Source organism: Manis javanica, chromosome 5 (assembly GCF_040802235.1).
Source record: "Manis javanica isolate MJ-LG chromosome 5, MJ_LKY, whole genome shotgun sequence".
NCBI lineage: Eukaryota > Metazoa > Chordata > Mammalia > Pholidota > Manidae > Manis > Manis javanica.
In genome coordinates, this window is record NC_133160.1 from 118,802,793 (window position 1) to 118,822,689 (window position 19,897).

The 19,897-nt window shown below is 33.8% G+C and overlaps 1 protein-coding gene across 3 annotated transcripts; it reads right to left on the bottom strand.

Moving 5' to 3' along the window:
- Positions 1–248: 248 nt before the first annotated feature.
- LOC108383871 (UDP-glucuronosyltransferase 2B31-like) lies at positions 249–19,694 on the bottom strand. Of its 3 annotated transcripts, none has more exons than XM_073237514.1 (6): positions 18,911–19,694; positions 16,394–16,542; positions 9,976–10,107; positions 7,941–8,028; positions 6,861–7,080; positions 249–3,225 (listed from the first exon to the last, which is right to left on the bottom strand). In XM_073237514.1, exons 1-6 carry the CDS (start codon positions 19,650–19,652, stop codon positions 2,946–2,948), a joined length of 1,611 nt encoding a protein of 536 aa, XP_073093615.1. In that variant the 5' UTR covers positions 19,653–19,694; the 3' UTR covers positions 249–2,945. The 3 variants fall into 3 exon arrangements, with proteins under 3 accessions (XP_073093615.1, XP_073093616.1, XP_073093617.1); XM_073237515.1 differs by lacking the exon at positions 18,911–19,694 and adding an exon at positions 18,549–18,587 and having other exon boundaries at positions 250–3,225; XM_073237516.1 differs by lacking the exon at positions 18,911–19,694 and adding an exon at positions 18,532–18,609 and having other exon boundaries at positions 251–3,225.
- Positions 19,695–19,897: the final 203 nt, after the last annotated feature.

Sequence of the window (19,897 nt, forward strand, 5' to 3'; positions counted from 1 at the left end):
TTGGAAGTTAAGCTGCAGCACTTGTGCCACATTCTTTTTGTGAGACTGCAACAAGTCTTACTAAAGTTCAAGAAGAGAAAATTATTTGATGGGGCCAATTATTATATCTCAAAGTATTTTGTAGTCATGACTCAAAGCCAACCCATATACAAGCTTTAGAAGGAAACCACGAGAAGTCCCTCAGCTATTGTAAAATTCATTAAATATTGACATCAAAACCACAATCATTTATTTTGAAAAAGGGAAGGTTTTTTCAAGCTACTGACATAACAAATACTTCTAATATACTTATTTACAATATTTTCAATATAAAATACGTATCTTCAAAAAAGGCCTCAATTTGTTAATAGTATACCAGATTTCTCATCAGTTCAAGTGTTCGAAATGAAACTAATGGTGATAACATGATATCAAATCTTAGAACTTGATATCTTGAACCCATGTTTATTTCACTAGTTATTTTTTATAAACCACATTATTAATTAACAGAAACCTATTGCAAAAGTTCAAAAAATGAAGTATATGGAATAAAATATTAAAATCTCATCATTGAAAATTCCATGTATGCTTCCAGATCTTTTCTTCTATGGTCATATAAATTCACACATACATATTTGTTTCTATTTACAAAAAAGAGAGTGCCATGACTATAATTTGTGGAACTTTTTCATAATAATGTGACGTGGAGAGCATACAACAATTTGCCTGTAATCTTTTCCTAATGGATATATAATTTATACATATGTTTGCCATAAGTGTGTTCCCTGATCTAAGTGCTAGTTGGAACATTCTGAATATAATCATGAATATGTTCAAGTATTTCTGTGTGACAGAATCCTGGATGTAGAATTGCAATGTCAAATGGTATGTTTAAATTTCTTTTAAAAGGGCTTTTCTACATTATACTTCCTCAAAAAGAGTTGTGCCAGATATTTGCTTGGCAAATCATCTGTAGAAAAACTATTTCTTGACTTATATTACATTTCCCAAAGCACCAGTGACATTTGCATCTTTTATATATGTTATTAGCCATTTTGCTTATGTGAATTTCCTGTTCATGTCCTTCAACTATTTTCATATGGTGTTGCTTTACTTCTTATCAGAAATTTGAAGTAGTTTTCACTATGCAATGAATAACAATCCCTCTCCTTTTTTATGTGCTGCAGTGTAGATTTGAGGAAAATTATTTGAGTGTATATGCATGATTAAACTATATCAATTATGGTGCTACATAAGTTATATGGTGTTTAAAAACTATCAATTACTGAGAATTTGTATGGAAAATCGCGTAGTAAATTTCTCCTATGATTCCCTAAGAATCCAAGTTTTAACTTAAAAATAAATAAATTCATGCCTTAGGCTAGAGAATGTTTGTTGTAAGGCTTGGATTGTGTCTTCTTGAGCAGCAGGGAGGTATGCTTCTCCTGACCTGGAACACTTTGATCGTAAAGTGAGTCCCTCATGTGTAGTTTTTAGGATGGTCTTTAGATTCCTTTGATTTGACAATACTCCATGAAATTAACATAATTTTTGTATTTGTCTTATTGTTATTGATTATGTCACTTATAATGTGCCTAGGTTTAAATAAAATTATTATTATTTTCTGTCATGACAAAGGACTTAATGTTTACACATAAGAGCTATGGGAGGAAAGGGGCCTTCGGATCCTGAGATAAGAGACAGAAGCATGAGGCAGGCTCCCCTAAGTATGGTTAAATAGAATTATAGGCATTATTTCAAACTTCAACGAACACATTGAATTTTATACCATATCTGTAAGCAGTTAAGCAATACTACATCTTGTTTTAAAAGAAGCAGGCTTGTATGTTTTCACAAAGTTGCAGGTTTATTAATCTACATTTGAGACCTTTCATCCATTGTCTAAGGCCAATTGTAACAGTGAAAGAAATCAAATGAATATTATTAAAAATCATGAGGAAAACAAAATTAGATCATGAAATCAAAGACTTTCACATAGCTTAATTGTATAATAGGAAGCTATGGGGTAAATGGAAGTTTTCAACCAGAATTTCCCACCTGGCTTTAATAGTGGTATGCATATAAGGGCCTATTTGCACATCAATGTTTACCCCTGTGGTCCCACAAGGCTGGCCTGGAGCATGGGGTGGAGAGAAAATGGCCATTCTCTCCTCCCCTCCTTTCCTGGGGTGTAATTGGTCAGATGCCCATCAGTCACCAGACCCCCACCCATGGACTTCCTCCCGGAAGGAGCAGGGGTAAAGGGAGCACACAACCTGGTCACAGGGATGGGGAACTACCTTGCTAGTGGGGTCAAAGATGAAGGATGTGGTGGGGGGAGGTGCTGTGAGAGAGACTGAATCATGAAAAATAAAAACCCTTTCCCCTTTCCCTGTCTTTCTTCATTATCAGCAGGTTCATAAAGAACTTGCCCAGGGTGGGGGACTGCCTTCCTCCTGGATCCACAGAAGCAGGTTGCAGTTGTTATATGTCTAATTCTACAAACATAGTTAAGGAGTGTTGCTGAGGACAGATGCACAATAAAAATTATCAATTTTTGAATTCTAATTATTGAATGTTTCCTTAGCAAAAGATAAAATTATAAAATTCTGGACCAAAAGGAAATTAAAATATGCTGAATTTTTTTACAATAATACTGATGGGGTGAATAAGGCTTTTGTGTCCTCGTGCATGGTTGGAAATACAGCTAAGCTCACTTTTATTGGTATACCTTCCAAATTAGAAGAATAGTTTTATTTTATGCCAGTTTTTTTCTCTTTAGCATGACATATTTCTAACTCTTAAACAAGTAGTAAATACTGTGAAAACAAATTTGATCTGATAAGCTAAATTGTGAAAAGTCGTTTTATCACAGGAGGAAGGGAACCTTACATCACAACTCCTCGCTGGAATAAACTGGAGGGGGCCCATCTGTGAGTCCTCCCAGCTTCAGGCCTCTGAAACAACTACTCTCTTTTTTCTTTCATTCCAGTTTTAGCAAACTTCCGGCAACAAAACAGACAACATTTTGTGATGACAAATAGAGCAGTGGCCACACAGGCCAGCAGGAACCCAATCACATCCAGGGAGTGGTACTGGAACCAGGTGAGGTCATGGGAGGCTGGCCACAGGTGCTTGGCTCCTTTGTGGCGCATGACAAACTCGATCCAGAAGACCGCTCGGTCGAGAGGTTTCATTGGCTGGTCATGATGAATTCTTGATAATCTCATAGCATTCTCTTTATATCTGTCGGGGAAATACAAAGATAGCAACATGGAAAGGAACTTAATTTCCCTAAGCATTATCATCCCCATGAAAGGTTTTTGAAAAGTGTCTTATGAGTGATTCAAAATAAGTGTTATAAAATTGCAGAAGTAGTACATTTTTAAGTTGGGTTTGGCTTTCAAATTGGAATTTTATGATTAACAAATAATAAAAAAGTGAAAACAAAGTTAAGATGGGGTAGTTTAATTTTTTCTAGCAGAGGTGATGAAGAATGAGACGGTGAAGGTACACTTTTACATAGTCCTCATGAAGTACTTAATGTGGATTGTGTCTTGATGGGTGAAATGATTCTTCACCAGTCCCTGTGCGTCCACTCTTCTCTACTACCCCTCCTCTTTATTTTCCATCCTGTAGCCAGTAGGCTCTTTGAAATAAACATCAGATTATGATGCTCTCTGCTGAAGTTTCCATCTGACCTTTAATCACACTTAGACTAAATTCCAAATCTGTTCTTGGCCTACAGGACCTTGCATGGGCAGACTCTGGCAACCGCTTCTCCGATCCTTGGGTCCATGCACACTCTCCTCTGGGCATACTGGCCTTCTCACTGTGCCACTCTGTGATGGCAAATCTAAGCTTCCTTCCATTTGTGCGTGTGTGTGTTCTTTTTTTTTACTTGATTCCTAGAGTTTTTAAAATACACTTTATTTTCTATAATAAACATTTAAGTATGAAATACATAAGAAAAATGCACATAAGCCTAATTGCCCAAACTTCAGAATTGGCTAGAAAATTATTTTGAAGTGAATACACTAATGCTCCTATTATCAAATATTGAAATAGGATATCACAAGCTACCCAGAAGCACCCTGTTTTCCTTGACACTTTCTGTCACTACTATCTTCCCTGAATTAATGGGTATCCTAAATTTTAGCACCATAAATTAGTTTCTCATATTTATATTTTGGAATCATATAGCAGTACTCATTTCCTTTTGTCTTTTGTGTGTCACCTGTTGGTTAATTCCATTGCTCTATAGTATTCCTTTGCATGGCCATATCACCAATAATCTCTTGACTTATTGAACAACAGACATTTGTGTTAACAATTTTTTGGCCATTATTAGTAATTACTATTACTATACTAATTACTAATAAAAATCTTACATATGTCTTCTGCTTTTCATATTTTTACCATTCTGTATATATCTAGAAGTGGAGTTGCTGAGAAAAGGCATATTTATGATTATGATATCTTTATTGACTGAATAATGTAGAAGTATTTTAATTTCCAAAATTTAGAGATGTCTTAGCTATCTTTCTTTTTGATGATTTCAAAGTGAATTCTAGTAAGCTGGACAATATACTCTTTCTGATTTGTATATTTCAAAGTACTGAGTCTTGGTATATGAATTAGCATATGGTCAATTCCAGGATCTATTCCAATCTTGAAAAAATGTGTATTCTCTTTAGTTTTATCTATATCTATAACTATATATCTCCCAACAAATTTACATTTTTAAATTGTGTTCTTCAAAACTTTCAGATATTTATCCATTATTTTGACCTTTTCTGTTTATATTTTTAAGGAAGGTGTTTAGAATCTATTATGATTATGATTATACATTTATACATTAGTTTTTTCTTTTGTCAATTTTTGCTTTATTTTGAGGTTTTATTAGTAGGTGTTTGCAATTGATAAATTATATTGCTTTGAAAAATTTATCTATTTATTACTGTGAAATATTTTTTTTTTATTTTTAGTAGTGTTTCTGGACTATGATGTCTGATATTATTAAAGGTACAATATCTTTGTATGATTATTGGCTGCATAGATCTTTTCCTACCTTCATACTTATAATCTTTTACACTTCTATTTAAGCATATATTATAATCAGTATATATAGGTTTTAAGATTATGTCTGACAATATTAAATTCTCTTTAAATGATTTCACCTGTTTAGATTTAATGTAAGTACTGACATATTTACATTTTCATTTACCAGTTTATTCTGTTTCTTCTTAATTTGTCCAACCTTCCTCATGCTTCTTTTTCTGTTCTTTCTTGCCTATTTAAAAGTATTTTTATCTTCAATTATTCTACCATTTTCTTGATAATATACATTTTTTGAGCATTTCTTAAGTGTTAACTTCCTATACAATAAATGCTGATAGCAGTAATAAATGCTGAATTGATGGTTGTGATGCTAGGCACTACAATTTCTACCACCTGATTTTTCTCTGTAATATCGAAGAGTGTAATATCCATCTTATCATATTTAAAAACTTTTATGCTTCAAAAGACACAATCAAGAAATTGAGAAACCAAACTATCCAGAATGAAAGAAAATATTAACAAATCATATATCTGATAATATACTTGTATCCATAGTACACAAATAATTAACTTTAATAAAAAATAAGACCACCAAATTAAAAACTTATCCAAGTATTGGGATAGACCTTTCTCTAAAGAGAATATATGAATGGCCAACAGCATATGAAAAGATGTTCAATAGCTTTTGCTATAAGGAAGATGCAGATCGAGACCACAAAGAAAGACCACTCAACCCACTAGAATGCAATAATAATAATAATAATAATAATAATAATAAAATAATAGTGATAATAATAATAATAATAATAAAAGATAGATGATAACAAGTGCTGACAAAGTATGGATCTCTCATACATAGCTGATGGGGATGTGAAATGGCAAACTCTTCTTTTGACATGTTTGGCAGTTCCTCAAAGAGTTACCATATATGACCTAGCAATTCTACTTCTAGATATCCATCCAAAAGAAACGAAAGAACATATGTTCACACAAAAATGCGTATACCAATGTTGATAATAGCCACATGGAGAAACAGTCAAAATGTTCTTAAAGTGATAAATGGATAAATAAATGTAGCATACCCATACCCTAGAATATTATTCAGCAGTACAGAACTACCACGTGGATAAAACTGAAAAACATAGTAAGTGAAAAGAAGTTGGAAAATACCACATATTTTTCTTTCCATTTGTATGAAATGTTCAGAATATGGTAATTTAAAACTATAAGAAAGTACAATAATGGTTGGCTAAAGCAGGGAGAATGGAAAGTGACCTCTAAGGCACATGAGAATTCTTTTTGGGCTGATGAAAATTTAGATTATAATGGTGGTTTCATAACTTTGTAACATACAAGATACATTTGACTGTTACACATAAACATGGAATTTTATGGTATGTAAGTTACATATCATTATAAAATACATTAAAATAATGATAAAAGTTATTTAGCAAGAAACGATTTATAATTTCAGCAAGTTTTGGTATTGAATTGGAACATTTTATATAACCATAAGTTCTTCATTCTTTCATTCTGGATTCTATAATATTTTTATAAATGTTTCTTTTTACAATTACCTGTATAACTTTTGCATTTGTTTCTGTAGGAAGTTGTACACATTGGTTACTCATTAAATCTTGGGCTTAACATGTAACTTTGAAATGAACATCTTGTTGAAAGTAAGAGCAGATTTAAGATAGGTGACATCATGTTAAAGTTTTCAAAATTAGCTTCTTAAATATAGGATGAAACTCATGCTCACTTTTGACAAAAGAACCTATCTGTATATACTATGTATTTAAAAAAATTGTGATACTCACAAAGGGTCATTAATGACTCTCTTCAATGCACCGAGTAAATCTGTACTAGACAGTGTTCTCAAATCCAGTCTGACAGCCGCTCCCTTGCTCTCTAAGCGAGCAATGTTATCAGGTTGATCTGCAAACAAAGGAATGCCCACTATCGGGATCCCGTGGTAGATTGCCTCATAGATGCCGTTGGCTCCACAATGAGTTATGAAGGCTTTGGTCTTTGGATGACCTAGGATTAGGTGAATATTTGCAAATTATAATTATGAATCTTAGAAATAAAATGAGATTTGGACAATAGAAGGCACTGAAAGAGGCAGTGTGTTCTAGATCACAGGTTTATATACACAGGAAACTGCATTAAAATGTTTCTCAGATCTCAGAACAAGAAGCACATAAGTCTGCTGGAAGATAAATGAAGATTGATGTGGTACTTGTGACTTAAAAATGAATACAAGATTGTGGTGGACAAGTTGAAAGAGAACATTTCAGATATAAGAAATGTGCAGAGAAAAAAGGAGATGGCACATTAGGACATATTCCCTTAAAGAAATAGTGAAGCCACTGAGTCTGACATACAGGGTGTCAAGGCAGCTGGGAATGTGCCAGTGATGGCTCTGGAATCAGAGGAAGGAAAGGCTATAGTTTAATCTGAAATGTGTTATCACTTCATGAAGATTATGGATATTTTCCTATAGAGAATGGAGAATCACTAGTAGTAAAGGCGGCTTTTATTTTTCATGGCCTGAAATTCCCACAAAGGGGAAAGGATAGACACAATGTGGGAGAACTGGGAGCCAGAGTAAAGATCCATGTGACTATTGAAAAATTCTCTGAGAGAAATAATTATACCTGAAATAAGAGTACTGTGGTTCTGGCCATAAAGAGACAGTTTAATTAATGAGACTGTATAATACATGACAATAGTTATAGCTTATCCTTTTACCCCTAGGACTGAAAAACAAATATATGGAAGTTAAGTTTTGCTTTTGAGTTTTTCAATAATTAATGTTCAGTAAATTTTTTCCCTGGTAAACTGTTATCACTGGGTGGAGTTACTGTCATTTCAGAGTTTGTTTTTTCAATTCTTACCAAGTAGGTCATTCTGGGGGATCCACTTATACAGCCGAGTATTCTGCCCTAAGGTATCTGGTGTTTTGCCATCAAATCTCCACAGAACCTTTTCGGGTAAAGAAAATTACCATATTCTATGAGGTAAACATACAAGTTATACCATGTGAAAATTCTAAAGAAATTAAGAGAGAATCTAGTTAAATAACTTACATAGATACATAAGTGGTAAGGACAAAGCAATGTTAAAAATGAGAACTATAAAACACTGGTATAATAGGAATATCCAAATTTTGCATTCTTATTTTATATTCAATCAGGTTATGTACGCAGTCATGATGTTTCACACATAGAGGTGAGGCAACTGAGATTATCAATGAGAAATCAAAGTATTTAAGACATTTTTAGGTAGTCATTATAATTGTAGTACAAAAAAGTAGTAAGTTACTAAGATCTATACATTTATTTTATCTTTTCATGATAATTGCTCTTACCTTCCAATGTAACAATACTTTTTTAGTGTAACACACAGAGAAGAGTTCACTTATATCCATTTGTTCCATAAGTTATTTTATTAGTTTTACATTTTTTGATTTATAGAAAGGCTAATTTGTGGAATTTACTTCTTGTGAGAAATAAACAATTCTGTTTATTGATAATTTATTAACCTAGATAATTTCTCCTTAGTATGTGGATCTATCTTCTTCTAGATTATTAATTGTTAGGCACTACTTGCAAGAAAAATTTAAAGAGGTGATTATCTACATGAATCCAGAGTATCATTACTATTTTATACGTGTGGAAATTCTTCAAATGTAGATAAAAGAGCCTGTCAGTACTTCATATATAACAGTATACCTGCCACAAAAAATCCAAAGTTGTGATGATGCTATAGTTCATTCAACTGACTGCTCACACCTCAGTCATGTACTACAAACCACTGACAATGCTGATTAATCTGGGACCTACAGCCAAGTAATTTATATGCCCTGTGCCAAAACAGGTTCTGATTTTGGAGTTCCCCAGTGGTCCTCTTAAACTGATTTATAATTTACAGTCGTAATAGATATTTGCTATACGAATGTTTAAGTAACTTCGGATTTTCAACAGAAAATTAGCATAGGTGATAAGGAAAAGCTGTTTCAGTTTGGAAAATAGAAAAAGGTCACAAACACCCAATAGAGCAGTTATAGTCTATATATCAGAAAAAAATAAAATGCTGTCTTATGGAGAGGTGTATCTGAAACTTTTCCAAGTTAAGCTTGCTTCTGGTTGGCTCCTTCATATATTCTCTTCTTCCTCAAACAAGAGGAGTTGTTATTCTGATAGGTTAAAAGCAGTGTCCTTTCCAGGGCCACATGTTATTAAGCATGGGGTCACCTTGAGGGTGGACCTACGTCCCTCCTTCTCATTTACCTTCTCCCTTCCCTCTGTATAGGGCCGAGTCCATCAGGGCATGTCAGTTTTCCTCTCCTAAATCATTGTGGCTGGATGGTTACCTAATGCAGCTTGGTGAGCCCTGGCCATCATTTCCTGAATAGGACCCTGAAAAGCACACTGAAAAGGCCTATTCCAAAATTTAGGGGAAATAAGAAAGGCTGGGATGACCTGGCAAACCTAAACTGCATGACGCCTTTCAGACTTTATCATTTTGTGTTTATTGTCACTGCTAAGATTTAACACCTTTCTGAGTACATCTGTAGTGTGTACACAACCCTCAGGAATATTGTAGCAAAAAGAGACAAACGATAGGATAGAATTCGGTGGTATCCATCCGTACCTGCCTACAATACCATTATAGTAGCAAAACTTCACAACGCAACTCTGAAATATGTATTTTTGGTGATCATAATGTTAATGCCAAAATTATTGTCAAAAACACCCTCGGTACTACTTTAGCACCTGCCATGAATATCTCAGTTTGACCTCATACCTGACATGAACTGTAGCTATCATAAGGTTGAGGTGGCATGCAGGAAATTTCTGTAAGCAGGCCCTTTACAGAGTTGAACAGACTCATTAGGTAGTTGCACACTATTAAGGCCCATTATCTAACCTTTTGTGGAATCTGGGCAAGGGCTGACGCAATCACATTGGCTCGCTCTTCTGACATGTTGGTGACCATTGACCCCAGAGTAAACACCACAATACCGTTCTCTCCAGAGCTCTGGACAAACTGTTCCATTTCCTGTGGAGAAAGCATTGGTTCCATCACAAAAGAGCAACAGCATAGCAAACACTATTGAAAAGAATGTTAGGAACAACTAAAGAGAGAAACCCAGTGTAATCAGGGATTACTGCAGTAGTGCCTGCTTTTTCAATTCTGGCAGAATACACATGACCTAACACTTACCATGCTCACTATTTCTAACTATACGGTTCAGTAGTGTGTACACTGACATTGTTGGGGAACTAATGTCCAGAACTTTTTCATCTTGCAAAACTAGAACTCTGTATCATTATATAAAAATCTCCCATTTTCCCCTTCACCATCCCTGGCAACCATTATTTTAGTCTCTGTTTTTATGAATTTGAGCTGTGTGGATACGTCCTATAATTAGGAACACAGATTTGTCTTTCTGTGAGTGGTACATTTCCCTCAGCATGATGTTCTCAAGCTTTTCCATGTGGAACCATGGAATTTCCTTCTACTTTATGGCTGAGCAAAATCCCATTGTTTATAAATACCACATTTTGCTTATTGAACCACCTGTCAATGGACACCTGGGTTGCTTCAATGTTTTGGCTCCTGTGAATAGTGCTGCTATAAAATGTGGTGCAAATATCTTATTGATATCCTGGTTTTAATTATTTCAGGTGCATACCAAGATATGGAATTGCTGGCCTAAATGGCAATTCTAGTTTTAATTTTTATGAGGAAGCTCACTTATGTTTTCAGTACTTTTTTTTTAATGGACCTAACCCATCGATACCTTTGATAAGATGTATGTAATATGAGGTTGATTTCCATTATTATATATATGTTTGAATGGTTGTATGTGCATGTATAAGTAAGAATGAAATAGAGGCAGCACACAGTATTGAGGAGGTAATATTATTAGATAGTATTATACCAAGACTCTTCATTTATAATACTACTAATTACTAGTAAGGATTGTTGGAAGGAGGTCACAAAGCAGGATCTGGTTTATTACAAGCAGGTTTTCTGGCTAATTATTTTAGTTTGGCCATTAGTATTTTATTTCCCTATGAGCACTAAGCATTACGATTGGAATGACTAAATATAGTTTTATTTCAGTTATACAATCCAAACCTATACTTCATGAGAATTTCCAAAACACTCCCTCTAAATCATTTAATACCTAGAGGTTAAGAATTACTGATATTAGGGAGTCTGGTATAGTTTACCAATTTCCACAAATTAGCCTAAACTTCTTATTTATAATACAATTAAGTGTGTGTGTATGTGTGTGTATGAGTGTGTGTGTGTGTGTGTGTGTATGTAGTTACATATTTGAGTGACAGTATTTCCAGGTTTGTTACATATGACTTCTTTTATGGTGAAATCATATTGTAAAATTCATGTCCCACTAGAATGTGCTATTCATTGCACAGTGCTTCACACTGCAATTCTTAAATATATATTTTTTGTGATCACAACATTAATACCAGAGTGATCGTCAATCAAAAATACCCTCTCTACCACGTTAGCACCTGCCATGCATGTTTCAGTTTGAACTCACACCTGAGATAAACTGGAGCTATCGTAATGGTTGAAGTGTCAGTCAGGAAATTTCTGTCAAAAGTTAAAGACAAGGAGAAAATCTTGAAAACAGAGAGAAAAACAACTTGGTATATATAAGGAAACCACCATAAAACTATCAGAATATTTTTCAGCAGAAACTTCATCCTAAATGAAACTGACATGAGATTCGAAGTACTAGAGGGAAAAAAACTGCCAATGAAGAATGCTCTGCCCAGAAAAGTTGTCTTTCATAATTGAAAGTGAAAGAAAGGGAACCCCAGATAAGCAAAAGCTGAAGAAGTTCATCCGCGCAGTCTCACAAGGAATGTTAAATATAGTTCTTCAAGCTGAAATCTAAGGATGTTAGTTTGTAACATGAAAATCATGAAAGTGTGAACCTCACTGGTAAGGTACATATATAGTTAAATTTAGAAAATTTTAATCATGGTGGGTAAGTCATTTATAACTCTACAATTAAGGTTAAAAGACAAAAACATTAAAATATAACTACAATAAATTGTGAATGGATATGAGTAAAAGTAAAATTTTAACAAAAACAAATGTTTACGGAGGAGAGTAAAAATGTAGAGTTTTAGTGTGCCTTCAATATTAGTTATTATCAGCTTAAAATAGACAATTATAAATACAAGATGTTTTATGTAAGCCTCATGACAACTATAGAGCAAGAAACTATAGTAGATACACAAAAGATAAAGAGAAAAAACTTAAGTATTCCACTTCAAAAATCATTAAATCACAGAGGAAGAGAGCAAGAGAAGAAGGAAAAACGAAATTACAAAACAGCAGAAAAAGACTGAACGAAATGAGAATAGTAAGTACACATCTATCAATAATTACTATAAATGTAAATGGACTAAACCATTTAATCAAAATACACAGAGTGACTGAATGACTAAAGAAAAAGGACTCAACTATGTGCTGCCTCTAAGATACTCATTTCAATAATAAGGGCACACACAGACTGAAAGTGAAGGAAAGGAAAAAGATATTTCATTAAAATGCAAGCCAAAAGGAACTAAGAGTAACTATACTTATATCAGTGTGAGAATATCCACAAAAGACAAATAAACTCATATATAATGATATCAGGGTCAATCTAACAAGAGGTATCATATTTGCAATTATTTACACACCTAACACAGGGGCACCTAAATATAAAGCAAATAGTAACAGACCTGAAGAGAAATAGATAGCAATACAATCATATTAGGGGACTCAATTCTCCACTTTCAACAAAAAAAGATAGATCATCCAGACAGAAAATCAACATGGAAGCATTAGTCTTTAGCTACATTAGAGCAGAACGACTTGATAAATATTTGCAGAAGATTCTATGTAACCACAGCAGAATACCCATTCTCCTCAAGCACACATGGAACATTCTTCACAAGATAATTCTTATTTAAGAATACTGGAATTATATCAAGTATCTTTTCTGACCACAATAATGTAAAACTAGAAATAAATTAAAATAAGAAAACAGGAAAATTGCAAATATGTGGAGAGCAAACAACATACTACTGAACAACCAATTGGTCAAAGAATAAATTAAAGGGAAATAAAACATATCTTGAGTCAAATGAAAACACAAATACAACATAACAAAACTTATGGGATGCAGCAAAAGCAATCCTAAGAGGAATGTTTACAGTGATAAATACAATAAGAAAAAAGGAAGATATCAAATAAATCACCTAACTTTACATTCAAGGAACTAGATAAAGAACACACTAAGCCCAAAGTTAGAAGGAAGGAAATAACAAATATCACAAATTAAATAGAGACTAAAAATTCAATAGAAAATATTGCTGGCACTAAGTTCTCTTATTTTGAAAACATAAACAAAATAGACAAACCTTTAGCTAGACATACTAAAGAAACAAAGACACAGGACTCAAACAAATTAAATCTCAAATTAGAGATAAGATATCACAACTCATACCACACAAATACAAAGAATAAGAGACATAAGAGACTAACAAGAGCAATTGAATCCCAATAAATTCGACAACCTAGTAAAATGAATAAATTTTTAGCAACATACAACCTACAAAGACTGACTCATTAAAAAATAGAAAATCTGAACTGAGTATTACTAGTAAGGTGACTGAGTCAGTAATAAAACATCTTCCAACAAAGAAAATTCCAAAGCCAGACAGCTTCATGTTGAACTCAACAAATACTTAAATAAGAATTAGTGCCAATCCTTTTCAAAAAGTTTTTTCAAAAAGTGAAAGAGGAGATAAAAGGATTATTCACCCTGTCTAAGTGGGATTTATTTATTCCAGGGATGCAAGGATGGTTCAAGATCCATATATCAATAGTAGAATGAAGGATAAAAATCACATCATCTCATTAGAGGCAGAAAAAGCATTTGACAAAATCCAACATCCACTCAAGATGAAAACTTTAAACAACCTGGGTTTAGAGGAAACCTACCTCATCATAATAAAGTCCATATATGACAAGCCCACACTCAATACCATAATCAATGGTTAGAAACTGAAAGCTGTTCTTCTAAGATTAGGAACAAGACAAGGATGCCCACTATTGCCAATTTTATTCAACATGCAACTGGGAGCCCAAGCTAGAGCAATTAGATAAGGAAAAGAAATGAAAGGCATACAAATTGGAAAGGAACAAGTAAAATGGTCTCTATTTACAAAAAACATAACATTATATATTTAAAACCCTAAAGATTTCACCAAAATCTGTTAGAATTAATAAAAACAAATTCAGTAAAGTTCCAGGATACAAACTCAATATACAAAATTCCACTGAATATTTATACACTAACAATGAGTTATCAGAAAGGAAAAAAGCCTTTCTGGCAATGAAAGCTAAATTAACAGGTGGGCCTATCTCAAGCTAAAACGTTTTGCACAGGAAAGGAAATTTTGAAAAAAATTAAAAGCAACCTACAGAGGAGACAATATTTGGAAATCATATATCTGATATAGGATTAATAGTCAAACTATATAAAGAACCCATAAAAATAACACCAAATAATACAGTTGACAAATATGCAGAGGAACTGAATAGACATTTTCCAAAGAAGATATACAATGGATAACAGGTACATGAAATTGAGCTTAACATACCTAATCCTCAGGGAAATGAAAATCAAAACCACAGAGATATTGCTTCACTCTTGTTAGAATGCCTATCATCAAAAAGAAAAGAGATAACAAATTTTCTTTGTTGTGGTGAGGATGTGGAGAAAAGGAAACTCCAGTGCACTATTGGTAGGAATGTAAATTGGTGCAGCAACTATGGAAAACAGTATGGAGTTTCCTCAAAAAATTAAAATAAAAGCTATCCTATTATCCAATAATCCTAGGTCTGGGTATCCAAAGGAAATGAAAACAGGATATAGAAAAGATATATGCACTCCCATGTTTAGTGAAATATTATCAAAACAGACAAGATATGGCTAATACCAACCTCAGTGTCTGTAAATGGATTAGTAGATGAAGGAAATATGACATGATACACACACACACACACACACACACACACACACACACACACACATACAGAGGAATATAATTCAGCCATGAGAAAGAATGAAATCACGGCATTGGTGACAACCCGGATGGACTTTGAAGGTGTTATGCTAAGTTAAGCAAGCCAAACAGAGACAAATATTGCTTACTATTACTTATATGTGTGACCCTTACAAAAAAAGTCAGACTCAGAAAAAGAGAGAAGAAAAGTGTTTGGTTGGGACTGGAGGGTAAAGGAAATAAGAGGTTGATCGAAGATGACAAATTTTCATCTACAGTGTCAATAAGGTCTGGGGGTATAATGTATAACCTGGTGAGTACAGTTGACAGCACTGTATTATATAATAGAAATTTGCTTGGTGTAAAACTTATATATTCTCCTACACATAAAAAAGATAAATATGTGAGGTGATAGATGTGTTAATAAGCTACATGAGGGGAATCCCTTCACAGTGTGTAGGTACATCAAATCACCATGATGTACACTTTATGTACCTTACAATTTTATATGTCAGTAATACTTCAATAAAGCTGGAAAAATCCCAGTAGGGTTAGATTGAATAGAACATTTACTAATTTTAGATCTTGTGATAATTACCACATATAGCTAATCGTTTTGTAGTCAAAATTGAACTGGATTAACCTTTGAATGAGATCTTACTTTTCTCTTGCTGCCAAACATGTTTAAGAGACCATGAAATAATTTAATAAAAGACGCTTGTTTTTAAATTATTTCTTAATGATATAATATCAATTTATAAGACTATTACATTTTCCCATGAGGAGCATAATCTAATAAGCTAACAGCTGCAATTTTACCTATGGCAGTTTTCAGATATCAGTGGTAGAAATTATTTGGTATTTATTAAGTATTCAGAATTTATGGCCTTTATCATATATGCAGTGTAAATTTTCTCTGTTCTCATTTTGTTAGTCAGCTAATACATTGGAAACCATGTTCCCCAAGAGATCTTTACAGAGATTTTGTCCAGATATGGTATATAGTAGAAAATACCTGATTTAATAGGCTACACAATGCCTTTAATGCTGTCAGATATCAGACCCTAGAATTTCAAATGAGGAATTGTTTAAATGCTGGAATGACAGCAAAGAAGTGTTAGGTTTGACTGCAAATATTGTTGGGACACACATTCATATTGTTGAAAAGTGGTCTTTCTTTTAAACAATATTGGTGAAATGCCTCAAAGCAAATACAACAAAACAAAACAGGAATCAGGTACCTTAGGCAGAGGTTTAGCAGGTTTGCAGTGGAGGCCTCCAACATACTGAACATTGGGTAAGAGTGGGTGAGGATAGTCAAAGTCCCAATAGGTTCGAATGAGCCACATATCAGCTTTCCTCATTAACTCGTAAAAGGTAGTTGGTCTTCCTGAAGGGAAAAAATAAACAAAAGATAAAGGAGATGAGAACAATATAATTTGAATGTACAAGGGAATTTTCAGAAAGAGGTTTGAGATAATGTAGCCAAAATGTTTAAAAGTACTGTGGTTTTAGCTAACATCATACTTAATGGCAAATAGCTGAAAGCTTTTCCTCTAAGATCAGTAACAAGGTAAAGATGCCTATGCCCACAATTTTTATTCAACATAGCCCTGGTGGTTCTATCTATAGTACTCAAATAAGAAAAGAAATAAAGGCATACATACTGATAAGGAAAAAGTACAATTGTCATTATTTGCAGAGAACATGACATTATATACAGAAAACCCTGAAGACTCTACCAAAAATCTACTGCAATTAATATATGTATTCAGTGAAGTCTCACAATACAAAATCAATATACACAAATCTTTTGTTTTTATATACAAATAGTGAACTAATTGAAAAACAATAAAATATCTTGATTAAAATAAATTTAATCCAGGAGGTGAAAACGTGTACACTAAAAACTAGGACACAGATGAAATAAATTGAAGGCAAAAATAAATTGAAAGTTTTCCATACTCTTGGATAGGAAGAATTACTATGGTTAAAATAGCCATACTTCCCTAAGCAATCTACAGATTCTGTGCAATTTCTGTCAGAACACCAATGGCATTTGTCACAGAACTAGAGTAGATAATACTAAAATTTGTATGGAACTACAAGACCCCTAATAGACAAAGACTGAGAAAGAATTGTAGGTATCATAGGGCCTGCTTTCAAACTATACTTCAAAGCTACATAATCAAAACAATAAGGTGCTGTCACAAGAACAGATACATAGACTAGTGGAAAAGAATGGGAGCTCAGAAATAAATCCACACCTATATCGTCAATTAATATATGACAAAGGAGGCAAGAATATTACAATGGGGATAAGATAGTCTTTTCAATAAATGGTATTGGGAAAACTGGGTGACTACATGCGAAAGCATGAAACTGGATTACAGTCTTACATCATACACAAATACAAACTCTAAATAGAGCAGACATATATCCATAAATCCATATCAAAGACATGAATCCATAAATGTTCTAGAAGAAAACATAGGTAGTAAATCCTTGAATATCAGTGCTAGTAATGTTTTTCTGCCTACATCTCCCAGGCAAGGAAAATATAAGCAAAAATAAACAAGTGGGACTACATCAAACTAAAAAGTTCCTGTACAGCAAAGGAAACCATCAACAAAATGAAAACGTAACTTCCTGTATGGGAGAATATATTTTCACATGATATATCTACTAAGGGGCTAATACTCAAAATATATACAGAACTAGTACAACTCAACACCAAAGAAACAAATAATATCATTAAAAACGGGCAGAGGACCTGAATAGACATCTCAAAGAAGAAACACAGATGGCTGACAGACACATGAAAAAATGCTCATCACTGATCACCAAGGAAATGCAAATCAAAACCAAAATGAGATGTCACCTCACACCAATCAGAATGGTTAATATTAGCAAGGCAAGAAAAAAGGAGTGTTGGCAAGGATGTGGATGAAAGGGAACCTCATTCACTTCAGGTGGGTTTGCAATGTGTTGCAACCACTATAGAAAGGAGTATGATATTTTCTCAAGAAACTAAAAATAAAAATGTCAAGCAATTCTACTTCTGGGAATTTATCTGAAGGAAACAAAATCCCTAATTCTAAAAAATATATGAATTACTATGTTCATTCCAAAAAATTGGTGCAACCTATATGTCCATCGATAGATGAATGGGTAAAAAAGATGTGGCACACATACACAGTACAATATTACTCAGCTACAAAAAATAATTTATTTGTGCCATTTGCAGCAACATGGATGGACTTAGAGTGTAGTATGCTAAGCAAAATAAGTCAAAGACAAGTACCCTATGATTTCACTCAAGTGTGTAATATAAAAAATAAAACAAATGTACAAATGATCTAAACAGAAACAGACTTACAGTCACAGAGAACAGACCTGTAGTTGCCATAGCAGAGAGTGGTGTGGGAAAGGGTGAAATAGGCGAAGGGGAAAACTGAGTGAGGATGTTTGATATATTGGTCTGAGCAAAGGTTACCTGACTGTATACACATGTCAAAATTCATCAAGCTGTCTACTAAGATCTGTGCATTGTATTGTATGTACTTAATATAAAAATATATATAAATATTATTATTATATATGCCTTCCCATAATATTTGTGATATTGAAATATTTTATATTACTATTTCATCATTTTAGTTCTAAAAGACAAAGTTCTCTGACTTCATACAAACATACCTTCCAACTCACTAGGAAAATTAAGACTTCACATTAATACCTACTAAAAAATGACTTACCTAGTACTTCGCTGTAAAACTGATTCCACTTCTTCAAATCAACTGTTTGGAACCAAAAGTCAAAATAAAGCAAATACAACATATTTTTTACCCTCTCTATGAATGTCATTTTATCACTTAATTCTGACAAAATAACAGGTACATAGGATGGAGGGAAAGGAAGGCCTCCACCGTACTTTTCAAATGTGTAGCCAGGAGAAGCACGAACTGTGTACACTAAAGGTATGTTGAGTAGCTGAGCCAGCAGCTCACTGCAGGGTCCAATGGCATCTGCAAGAACGACATCAAACCTTGATTCCTGCAGTCTGGTCATAAGTTTTCTATTCAAAACTACATCTCTACAGAGCTTTTCAATACAATCACTATATTTCAACACAATTTCTTGCAGTAGTGAAAAATATGTCCATAATGTCTCCTTTGGAAGGTCATATGTCCATCTACTGACCATTTGTCCAAATATATCCTCAAATTCAACCTTGGTTAAAGATGTAGGGAAAATCTCAAATTTAATAGCAGGTGATTTGGTGGGATCAACAAGAATGGAGGCTGAAGATGCCAGAACAACCACTTCATGGCCTCTGTGGGCAAGTTCATCCAGTATTGTCTTTATGTTGATCCAGTGGCTGTATTCTGTGGGCCACACCAGCACCTTTCCACAGCTCCCAGAGCTGAAGTAACAAGCCATCTGTAGCAGCAGAGGAACTGAAATCCATTTCATAGACATCCTGGTGGAGAACAACATCTCTCTTCAAATTGCTGTCCCCGCGTAGCATTGCTGGTGCTTCTATCAGGGAGAAATCAATCAGGAAGTTAATATGTAACTCCTCCACCTCCAAGTAAATACATTACATGAACAGCATTTGGATGGCAAGTGGAAAAAGCAAAGAAAGGTAGATGATTTTGCTTGTAAGCAAATGTGCTTCATTTTTTTTTATTCTAACAGCCACCATCTAGCTAAGAGTTAATGACCTTGAATATGCAAGTGAT

Coding starts and splice junctions, on each gene's coding strand:
- LOC108383871 (XM_073237514.1), bottom strand. CDS start 19,652: ATGTTGTTCTCCACCAGGATGTCTATGAAATGGATTTCAGTTCCTCTG. Junction 8,029..9,975: donor TTGCCCAGATTCCACAAAAG/GTTAGATAATGG, acceptor TTACCCGAAAAG/GTTCTGTGGAGATTTGATGG. Junction 3,226..6,860: donor AGAGTCATTAATGACCCTTT/GTGAGTATCACA, acceptor TTTCCCCGACAG/ATATAAAGAGAATGCTATGA.